Below are 10,636 nucleotides of genomic sequence, written 5' to 3'. Positions count from 1 at the left end.
ACTCTACAAAAAAAAGAAGATACACTCTCACGAGTCAAAACACCAATAAAACCCTATCGAGGAGGAATTAAGACAATCCAAACCTATCGAGGATAGATTGATGAAACTAAATTGAATATCAGATCCAAATATATACAGATTTGCAAGTTATTTGAAAAAAAAAATTTACAGAAAAGAAAAAAAAAGGAAGGGAAAGCCATCGGTGAGAAATCCATTGCTTGCCAACCAAAAAAGCAGCTAAGGAGAAGAAAGGTGGTAGAAAAAGAGAAAAGATGGGAAGATGAGGAAATCTTATATTTCTTTTTAAATATAAGTAGAGATGTTAATTACCATATTATATGTAGTGTAGATTAATTCACTTAAAATCTTATGTTTATGTATAATCGTTTTCTTAATGAGTTGCCTAACAAGATCAACTTGCTGTAATATGGTCTAATAGGAGATGATGATTATCAAATTAATAATTAAGATTGTGTAATTACTCTTGAAGTTCCCTATCATGGATTTGTTGAGATAACTTAGAATTTCCGCATAGTAAAGAATTAATTAAAATGTCATTGTTAGCATTACGTAAATTTTATCATGCAAATAAGTTATTTCATTTTCCATTATCTAATTACTAAATTGAGAGCTTTATGCCTAACTTAATTACATCCCTAAGGAGCTTCTCTCTCCCAATTTCCCAATCCATTTCTAATTAAATAAAATAAAAATTATTGAAAATTTATTGATCTAAACATTTTATTATAGCTATTAAAAACCCTAAGTTTCATGTGAAATGAATTTCTTAAAATATTATTTGATATCATCTCAAAAGGGGAATTAATATTTAATAAAAAAAATTACACTTAAATAATTTTATGCCTCTAACACTTATAATTTATATTTTTTCATTGCAATACAACGAAAAATTAAAAATATATTATTTTCCTTTCTCTCTCATCTCTCTTTCTTTCTCTGTCATTGTTCTAAATTTGTAAAGCCAGCCACAAAATCTCAACTATAAAACCCAAATTCCATTAGAACCAACGGGTCATCTACAAAATACTGCACAATACAAATAAATATACAACACTTTCATCATTTACGTCATAATTACTTTTGTATAAATATATAATTATAATAATAAATTAAATGCAATATCATGATATATGATCATGCCTAAAATAAAATAATTTTAGTATTTAATTAAAAATAAACTTAAAGTATATTTTACCTATAGATTAGTTAACTCGACTTTTATTAGTTTGGTTGAGACTGATGAGACGACTAGTTTAACTAACCTATACTGATATATTGACCTTATCAAACACTTATCATTACATGACTGAAATTACAAGAGTAAAATTATAACTCTAAGGATCTATAAAAAATTCGATAGAGTTTCCTTTATATATAGACCTATTCCCTTGAAAGGTAAGTGCAACACAATAACCTCATACCAACGATAATATTACAAAACTCATCCGAAGCCTACAGGACCTTAATTAGGGCAAATTCAATGTGAATTCAAATCGACTAATGTTTTCAACACATAAGAGGCTTTGGTTACGATTTTTTTAGATAGAGATGGACTAATTTGTAAATAATGATAATATTAAGGAACTAACTTGTTAAAATATAAGGATCAATTTGTTTAAAAATAGATATAAATAAATAAATGTCAAGAGACTTTAGAGTAATTTATTCATAATTTTAATAATTATAATTTATATTTTATTTTTAATGATTAAATATTTAAATTTTGTAGAATTCACACACTAATATATATATAAAAAAATCTTTTAATATGTTATATTAACGTTTCGTTGGAGGTTTTGTCACTTAATTAAATGTTAATAGTATAAAATCATAGACTCTAAATTGCAACAAAAAACTACAAGCCCAAAGTGCTAAAGCGTAAAATCATGTATTTAATTTTCCCTAATTACAAATGCTAATTGTCAATTAATGAGCCATTATCTAAAAAATTATACTTTTTCAGTGTTTTGGAAAGTGCATATATTCCCATTAATCATGTGTTCTTTGATTTTTTTTTTTTTACAATTAATTTTGATTGAAAAAATGAATTCGAAACGAGACTTTACAATTTTAAAGATGATTTCAATACTATTACCCTTTGTTTGGTAATGAGTTTTTTAAAGCAATTAAAGGTTTTTCAATATTTAAAAATCTTAAACTTTTGTTTGAGAGGATATAAGGTTTTTTAAAGTATGATTTTTAGAAATTTTTAAAAATCTCTAAAAATCTTCATTTTTCAATTCACTAAATTGATGGGTTAACGAGATTTTCTCTTTAAAATCATCAAATATTAAAAAAAAAAACCTTTATTTTCTCTCAAACACTAAAAAATTATGAATATTTGAAAATCATAAAAAATCTTATTTCAAAAAACTTTACTTTATACAATTTTACTTTACTCTACCTCCCACCAAAGGTAGGGTAAGTTGAGTTAAAAGTTTATTGGTTAAATTTTTTTTAATATACAGTGAATAATGAAAGAATACATTCATATCCTGTCATTTGTTTCTGTATTATTATTTTTTATTTTAAAATTAATTGGGTCAATAGATATTTTATTAAGGAGAGAAAAAAATTAAATATGATTAAGTATTTTTACTTTCTAAAATATTTTAATTATTAAAAATATTAAAATATAAATTTTATCTTTTATTTTTTTAATTTTATTTCAAAAAATATCTATACTTTTTTATAAAAAAGAAAAATATTTCATTAGCAGAAGGAAGAATACAAAATATAGTATAAATAATACAAATAATTTAAAAGATCTAATAAAACATGCCGATTGATCAGTAGAAGGATTGTGCGCTCCAGAAACAAAATAAATCACTCGTAAAACCCATAAAAACTCCTTATAAGAAGGTATAACTCTATTAAAGGAGAGAAACACAATATGTATACTCCTACTTATCAACAAGATCAAAACTGAGAATATATTCATTTAAGGTCTATAAACAATGATAGATTTTATGAGATATGCTCAAAATCTATTTTATATGGATAAGAAATAAGAGTTATTTATATTGGAAAGGCACATGTGTGAGTGCAAGAGGGACCAAAAGAATCATTGTGTGCCTTCTAAAATCAAAGCCCACATTTAAATCCTCTCTGGTTTATTGAAAATATTCAACAAAAGAGAAGAAAAATGTATTTAATTAATGTTGTGTTTATTTGTATATATTGTTTATTAATTTTTATATTAATTCATTTTAAATAATTATATGTATAAATAAAATAAAATCATAACTATTTTTGTGGAATAAGACTTGAGATTGTACAAATGCCATTAATACGTGTGTGTGTGTGATAGATTATAATTGTAATAGAATAATGAAGACTAATTTTCAATAAAATTCAATTCTTAAATAGTTATGTTATTAGATAGAATCTTGACTCAAATATCTAATAGCTTATGTTAAAAAGGATAAAAACGGTAACTTCAATTATAGTACCCATTATTAGATGCTAATAACAAATATTTGTTTTATTATATAATTTTATTTTATAAAATGTATACTTGAGTTTATAATTAAATATTGGACGTAAATAAAAATTAATTCAAAACTTATAAATTTGATCAAATTTAAAATAAATTATATCAAAATTTATTTAATGAATTAAATATTTTTAAATTTAATATCATTTATAAATTACGTAAAATATTCAATTTCACTGTTATATTTATTGAGATGTTTAATTTAGTACATTTTTATTTTTTTGATAAAATTAACTCAAAATTTTCAATTTAATCTCAATTTAGTCTAAAAATTAAAAGTTATGGGCTAAATTTCTTTATTTAAATTTAGACCCAAAAAAATCAACAAGTTCAATTTCTTAATTTTTGAATTAAATTTCTTGATTTAGCTTAAAAATTAAGAAATTTAATTTCTTAATTTTTTATTTTATACTAAATTAAGATTAAATTAAAATTTTTTAATTAATTTAGATAAAAATTTAAAAATAGACTAAATTGAACCTATCTTCTAAAATTAAGTATTAAATCTCATTGGCATTGAATCAAAATAGCTTAATGGGTCAGCATCCTACCCAGATTCTTTTGATTCCTAACATTTGGGTTATTACACTATAGAATGTTATAATTGAAGATTTGCTAACAATTTAAGTTTTTGATATTGCGTTAAATGCTCGATTATATAATTGGTATCAAAGTTAAGGTCATGAGTTTGAATCCTAATAGGTGTTCGAAATTTGTTAACATCAATATCTTGCCCAAATCCATTCAAACCATAACATTTTGACCCCTACACTATAAAGGATAAAGTTGTGCTTTTACTAGTTATTTAAGCTTTTGGCATAATAAGCGCTCAAACCTATAAGCCTTGAATTAAATAAATTCTATATTATTTTCAAACAAATTCAATGAGAAAAAGTTTTTTGAAAAGAAAACATGCCAAGGGCATTTCTGTCAACATAAAAATTTGGACCCACTTCACTAAACTCGTCGTTTTGTTCATGTTTCCATTTCCTTTGTTTTTTATTTTCCTTTTGAACATTTAAAATTGTCGTATGCAAATACCCACTAAATGGATTTTGAGAATCCAAAAAGTAGAGTTTACATTAATTATTTCAATTGATAAAAAAAAAATACATTAATTATTTCAGAAAATAAATTATAAAATAGTGATTAATTAATTGCATGTGCTGATTACCGACAAAAAATTTCTATATAGAAAGTAGATGAGTCTCTTGCAAAAGCTTAATAATTGCATTAACAAATTAGGTGCACAAAATGCAACCCTAAGGGTGACGTCAGATGCCGGTGACTTGCCGACGGTGATCGTTTTTCACCTTGTGGTGTTAGACTGTTAGTCTTAAATAAGAGACACACTTGTGGTTGAAACAGTTATATTAAAATTTATATATCTATTATTTTAATTATTTAATTTATTTTTATGTAATATTGAATTTAGTTAAAATTAATTAAAATTAATTAAAATAAAAATCAGAGTATGAATAAAAATAGAAAAAAAAAAGGAGAGTGGAAACAGTATAGGGAGAGAGAAGGGTTATAAAAAGGTAGTGCTCTCTAGCATTTTTGCTTGCTCTGCTTTCATTTCTCTGTTTTTCTTCACATTTTAGATTTTGCATTGTTCTGCTTCTGTCTTTATCTGCTAACAGGAGCAGAAATATTTACTTTTATTGAACAAAATCCAGAAAAAAGAAAAGCTGAGAAACAGGAGTTTACCTATCAATCTTTCAATTCTTGAATTTGTTTTTATAATGTACATGTGTTCTTCATAGATTAAGGACTGCTTCTTCTTCTTCTTGCTTCTTCTTCTTCTTCTTCCTCTTTCTTTTGTCTGCTTCTTCAAAACAGTGGATTTTTTTTAGGCAGTCCCTGACATTCCAGCTCTGCGTCCATTGCCTTGCGTATACCAGAAGAAAAAAGAAATATTCTTGCTCTTTTGTCAAAGAAAGTCCTTTAAATCATATTCAGATCTCATGGGTTTCTTTTGAAATCTATAAACAATTATCTTATACTTCTGTTTCTAGCTTCCCTTTTCCTTTTTCTTTCCTCCTCTGCTTGTGCTCTATTTTTCTCCTACTATAACAGAATAAGCTAGCTGTCCACAAATGGATCGGTTAACGACAGCAACAATCATTCCAGATGCGTTTCAAGATGCTAGAGATGACGTATCCATGCAGTTTTCAATAGTTTGGGATCAGATCAGAGCGCCATTAATTGTTCCTCTGCTAAGACTTGCAGTTGCCATCTGCTTGATCATGTCCTTGATGCTCTTCATCGAAAGGGTGTATATGGGCATTGTAATTATACTAGTGAAGCTTTTTGGTCGAAGACCAGAGAAACGCTACAAATGGGAACCCATAAAAGATGATGTTGAGATGGGTAACTATGGATATCCTATGGTTCTGGTTCAAATCCCAATGTACAACGAACGAGAGGTTCTTCTCTTTCCCTTTCATTGCATAGAAACTCTTTTTAAACTTCTGGTCAAAAACTGATGTTTTGCGTCCATTTTTAATCCTGCAGGTTTACCAGCTTTCCATTGGAGCTGCATGTGGACTCTCTTGGCCTTCTGATCGAATCATAATTCAAGTCCTCGACGATTCAACAGACCCAACCATCAAGGTAATTTAACCATAAAACTTTCTAACAAGTTGTGCTCATTAAAACCCATTTTTTTACTAATTAAGTTAATCTTTGCTTGAAAATTAATGCAGGACTTGGTGGAGCTAGAGTGCCAAAGGTGGGCAAGCAAAGGTGTAAATATGAAATACGAGATTAGAGATAACAGAAACGGCTATAAAGCTGGGGCATTAAAAGAAGGAATGAAGAAAAACTACGTGAAAAATTGCGACTACGTAGCCATCTTCGACGCAGATTTCCAGCCAGAGCCTGATTTTCTATGGCGGACCATTCCTTTCCTCGTTCACAATCCAGAATTGGCTTTGGTTCAGGCTCGTTGGAAATTCGGTAATCTCACTTGATCCCAATTAGGGTAACCTCTAATCATTTATTTTTCACTAATTATTAATTAATCTGTGTTTTCATTTTTTTTTTCAGACATTACCTTATATTTTATATTTTATTATGGGTTTCACTGTTTTTAAGAAACTGTCGGTGGGTCTGTTTTCTGGGGGCCTGGAGATTGGTTGGGTAGAGGGTGGGTCAAATCCACGCTGTCTATATCAATTTTTGACACGTTGAAGTTTTTGTCTGTGTTTACATTACGGGACCCACCTCTTAACCTACTTATTTAAAATTAAAGAAAAAAAAATTAGTTTTTGATATTTTGGAAAATATATTAATTAATTTTATATAATTTGATTATTTATTTTTTAATCTCTATTTATAATTTTTTTATATTTAAACTGCCTTTATCATTTTTTTTTATTTTTTTCTTATCTTTTTTGTTTCTCTTTTTTTTTTTTTATATTTCTTCTCCTTGTCACTCACACCTTTTTCCCCTTTCAATCTCTGTCTTTTTTATTTTTTTTTTATGGAAATTTGTATAAATTATATGCGTAAAAGGTTTAATCAAATTTTGTAAATTTTTAAATAATTAAAGTGATAATATAGAAAAATATTTTTTTATTAGAGAAAACACAAAAATAATACTTAAGAAATTGAATAAAAATAATTAAATAATTTACTTAAAAAAGTATAAATTTAGATTTAGTTTCTATAGTTAAATTTTCATTTTCATCAAAGAACTATTTTCTAAAATATTGTGTTTTAAAAAATATAAGGACTAATTAATTAGTTTTATTAAAATAAAGTGAATAAATAATAATATTTTTTAAATAAAGGGACCAACTATCTAAAATAAATAGACTAAATAATAATTAGACAGATATTAACTAATAAAAATTTTAATAAAAAAATTAAATAATTTAACAAAAATAAAATAAAGTATCACATAATTTAATAAAAATAAAATACATAATTAAATAATTAATTAATTTAAAATATATGAATTAAATAATAATTTTTTCAAAATTAAAAACTCAAGGTAGTTTCCTGTTGACTCTTTAATGTGCCGTTTGGTGACGAGATGATTGAAGGGTAAGAAAAAAGATTTTTTTTTTTTTTAATTTACAATTAATATATTTGAGAAAATTTTTGTCCAATAATATCCATAACAACAATATCAAATAATACAAAAACAAATTTTAATTACAATTAAAATAAAACTTAGTTATGGGATTGTCTTGTCCTCAGATTAGTGTACCGTTAGAATCTTATCTGAACTTTCCAATCAACTTTCATATTTTTTCCTCTAAAAATGTTCATGATTATAGCATAGCATGGTGTGTTCAATGATTTTAAGAAGAGCTTAGCTAGAGAAAAGTCCATGTGAAAAAGGGATTGTCTGCTTCTAGTTGGATCTATCCAAGTCTCTCTCTCTCTCTCTCTCTCTCTCTCTCTCATTAATGTCAAAAGATGAACAAGGGTAGGCTTATAGGGGGCATGTTTGGCCATTGGAGAATATCTTAAGGGGTAGATATGTCTCAGAAAATAAAAATTTTCCTCCTCTTCTCTTCCTCTTAATATTCCCAGCAACTGCATGTGCAGATGTTAATGGGGGACCTCAATCATCTGTCACTGTCTACATGTACATATCTCTACTAACAGACACTTGAAAATTTGTTATCTTTAATAATCATTATCAATGAAGATGTACTGCCAGCTACTGTGTTTTTGTGTGACGTGGCATTAAGTGGAATTTTTTTTTTTTGCTGCAGTGAATTCTGATGAGTGCTTGATGACGAGAATGCAAGAAATGTCTTTGGATTATCATTTCACAGTTGAGCAAGAAGTGGGCTCCTCTACCTATGCCTTCTTTGGCTTCAATGGTAAAAAAGAAAAAAAAAATTCCACTAATTAATTACTATTTTACTGTTAATTTGTTTGATTAAGTGGTTTCAATAATTTAAAAATTAGTGTTAATTTTTCAAAGACTAATTGTTGATTTACAGGGACAGCAGGGGTATGGAGAATTGGTGCACTTAATGAAGCTGGAGGCTGGAAGGATAGGACCACAGTGGAAGACATGGATCTTGCCGTTCGAGCTAGTCTCAAAGGCTGGAAATTCTTGTACCTTGGCAATCTTAAGGTAATTATTGCAATTGTTTTTCTTGTTTAGAGACTAATTAAAAACTGTTGAGTTTATTAAAGCATTAATTACAATCTAGCTGTTTTAACGTAACTAATTTGTGTTTATCTTTGAAGGGTAATCCTAATTAGTCAACAAAATTAAGCAAATAAAATACGCTACAAAATCTGACAAAGCTCATGTGCTTTTAGCCCAGCATTTCAACTAAAATAATGAGCATATTCTCTGTTTATTATTTTAAAAAATGCTCAATATCTCAATGTCATTAGAATCATTTTTAGAGCTGTGAAGTCTCAATCAGAGTTAATTGTTTAATGACAGTGTTCATTTAATTATATATGTCCTGTATCTGAATATTTGTTCAGGTGAAAAATGAGCTGCCTAGTACATTGAAGGCTTACCGCTACCAGCAGCATCGGTGGTCTTGTGGTCCTGCTAACCTCTTCAGGAAAATGTTTATGGAGATCATAAGAAATAAGGTAAAAGTAATTCGTCTAGTTTCGATTGGGTTCGAATTGGAGGCCTTGTAATTTTGAGATGACTTTAATGCTATTGAATCGAAACTCATTCACGAAAACATAAATTTTCTTTATGGGGTTGTTGACCTTGAAATTTGATTACCTTGTTCTCCACATTCTATCATTTTACTTGTGTTGGCTGTAATGGCAGGGCTCTGAATCAAGTACTACATGTTAACTGACTTTAAATTTTTTTGAAATACAGAAAGTGACCTTGTGGAAGAAGGTGCATGTTATCTACAGCTTCTTCTTGGTGAGGAAGATCGTTGCTCACATCGTTACATTCATCTTCTACTGTGTCGTATTGCCTGCAACTGTTTTAGTACCTGAAGTTGAAGTTCCAAAGTGGGGAGCTGTATATATTCCTTCTATCATTACAATTCTCAATGCAGTTGGAACTCCAAGGTCTAGTATTCTTGAAAATTCTGTTTCTTTTTGTCAAATTTCTTGAAGCAGACAAATATGTTCAAAAACCAAGTATGATTTGCTGATTTCAAAGTTGTTGTTTCAGGTCACTCCACCTGTTGGTGTTCTGGATCCTTTTTGAAAATGTTATGTCACTACACAGGACTAAGGCTACCTTCGTTGGCTTGCTAGAGTCTGGCAGAGTTAATGAATGGATTGTCACTGAGAAATTAGGAGATGCTCTTAAAGCAAAAGCTGTCAAAGCACCCAAGAAACCCAGATTTAAATTCGGAGAAAGGTACACTTAAAACCCTTGCAGTGTCTTCTGTTATCTTCCTGTGTTTTAGTCCATTTTAATCCAACCAAGATTCGAATTGAAATCTCATATCCATAAAGATGACTACAGTACCTCTCTGATTCGCATTTTCCATCTGATATTTGAACATTGACAGGCTCCACCTGCTAGAGCTTGGAACTGGAGCTTACCTCTTCTTCTGCGGCTGCTATGATCTTGCTTTTGGGAAAAACCACTACTTCATATACTTATTTGTGCAAGCAATTGCCTTCTTCATCATGGGGTTCGGATACATAGGCACCTTTGTCCCGCATTCTTAACAATGGACTGCGAGAGAGTAACAGAAAGTTGGTGCAGTTCTTTGTGCAAATTCTTCAGTTTATGCCTGTGAATTGGTATATGACATTCAAAGTGAAAATTTTCTGGTATTTTTAGCTTTGTGTAAAAAAGAAAAAAAAAAGGTCATATTCTTTTAGGTGGAGCATAAATAATCGAGTGCATGTCTCGGAGAGCTTCTAGTTTCCCTTGTGAATATCCAAATACATTTTAAGTATAGATCACATTGTAATGTTGTTTTTGGGATACAGATTGAGAGGATCATAAGGAGAGGGTGAAGAATGCAGCTTCTGGGTTTGAATGGCCCTCAAGCAGATAGATCAAACCATCTTCTAATGGATTGTAATTGTAAGATTTTGTAGCTTGTTTTTTTTCCATTGTTTTGTTGTGGTTGGCATTGGTTTTGAAAGGAATAAAATTATAGCAATGGGATAAATTTCATACTTGCATTTTATGTGAAT

General features: G+C 28.5%; 1 protein-coding gene across 1 annotated transcript; it reads left to right on the top strand.

The window, feature by feature from the left end:
- The first annotated feature begins 5,074 nt into the window (after positions 1–5,074).
- LOC110638576 (glucomannan 4-beta-mannosyltransferase 9) lies at positions 5,075–10,624 on the top strand. Its single transcript, XM_058147444.1, has 9 exons — positions 5,075–5,946; positions 6,035–6,133; positions 6,226–6,478; positions 8,251–8,361; positions 8,485–8,621; positions 8,987–9,100; positions 9,345–9,544; positions 9,651–9,842; positions 9,997–10,624. Exons 1-9 carry the CDS (start codon positions 5,617–5,619, stop codon positions 10,157–10,159), a joined length of 1,599 nt encoding a protein of 532 aa, XP_058003427.1. The 5' UTR covers positions 5,075–5,616; the 3' UTR covers positions 10,160–10,624.
- Positions 10,625–10,636: the final 12 nt, after the last annotated feature.

This window comes from Hevea brasiliensis, chromosome 5 (assembly GCF_030052815.1).
Source record: "Hevea brasiliensis isolate MT/VB/25A 57/8 chromosome 5, ASM3005281v1, whole genome shotgun sequence".
In the NCBI taxonomy this organism is placed as follows: Eukaryota; Viridiplantae; Streptophyta; class Magnoliopsida; order Malpighiales; family Euphorbiaceae; genus Hevea; species Hevea brasiliensis.
This window is presented reverse-complemented; position numbering and strand designations above follow the sequence as displayed.

What these genes read in the sequence shown, in the direction of transcription:
- LOC110638576 (XM_058147444.1), top strand. Translation starts at nt 5,617, where the DNA reads ATGGATCGGTTAACGACAGCAACAATCATTCCAGATGCGTTTCAAGAT. An exon ending in AATGCAGTTGGAACTCCAAG is followed by an intron (nt 9,545 to 9,650) that starts GTCTAGTATTCT and finishes TTGTTGTTTCAG; the next exon opens with GTCACTCCACCTGTTGGTGT. An exon ending in AGATTTAAATTCGGAGAAAG is followed by an intron (nt 9,843 to 9,996) that starts GTACACTTAAAA and finishes GAACATTGACAG; the next exon opens with GCTCCACCTGCTAGAGCTTG.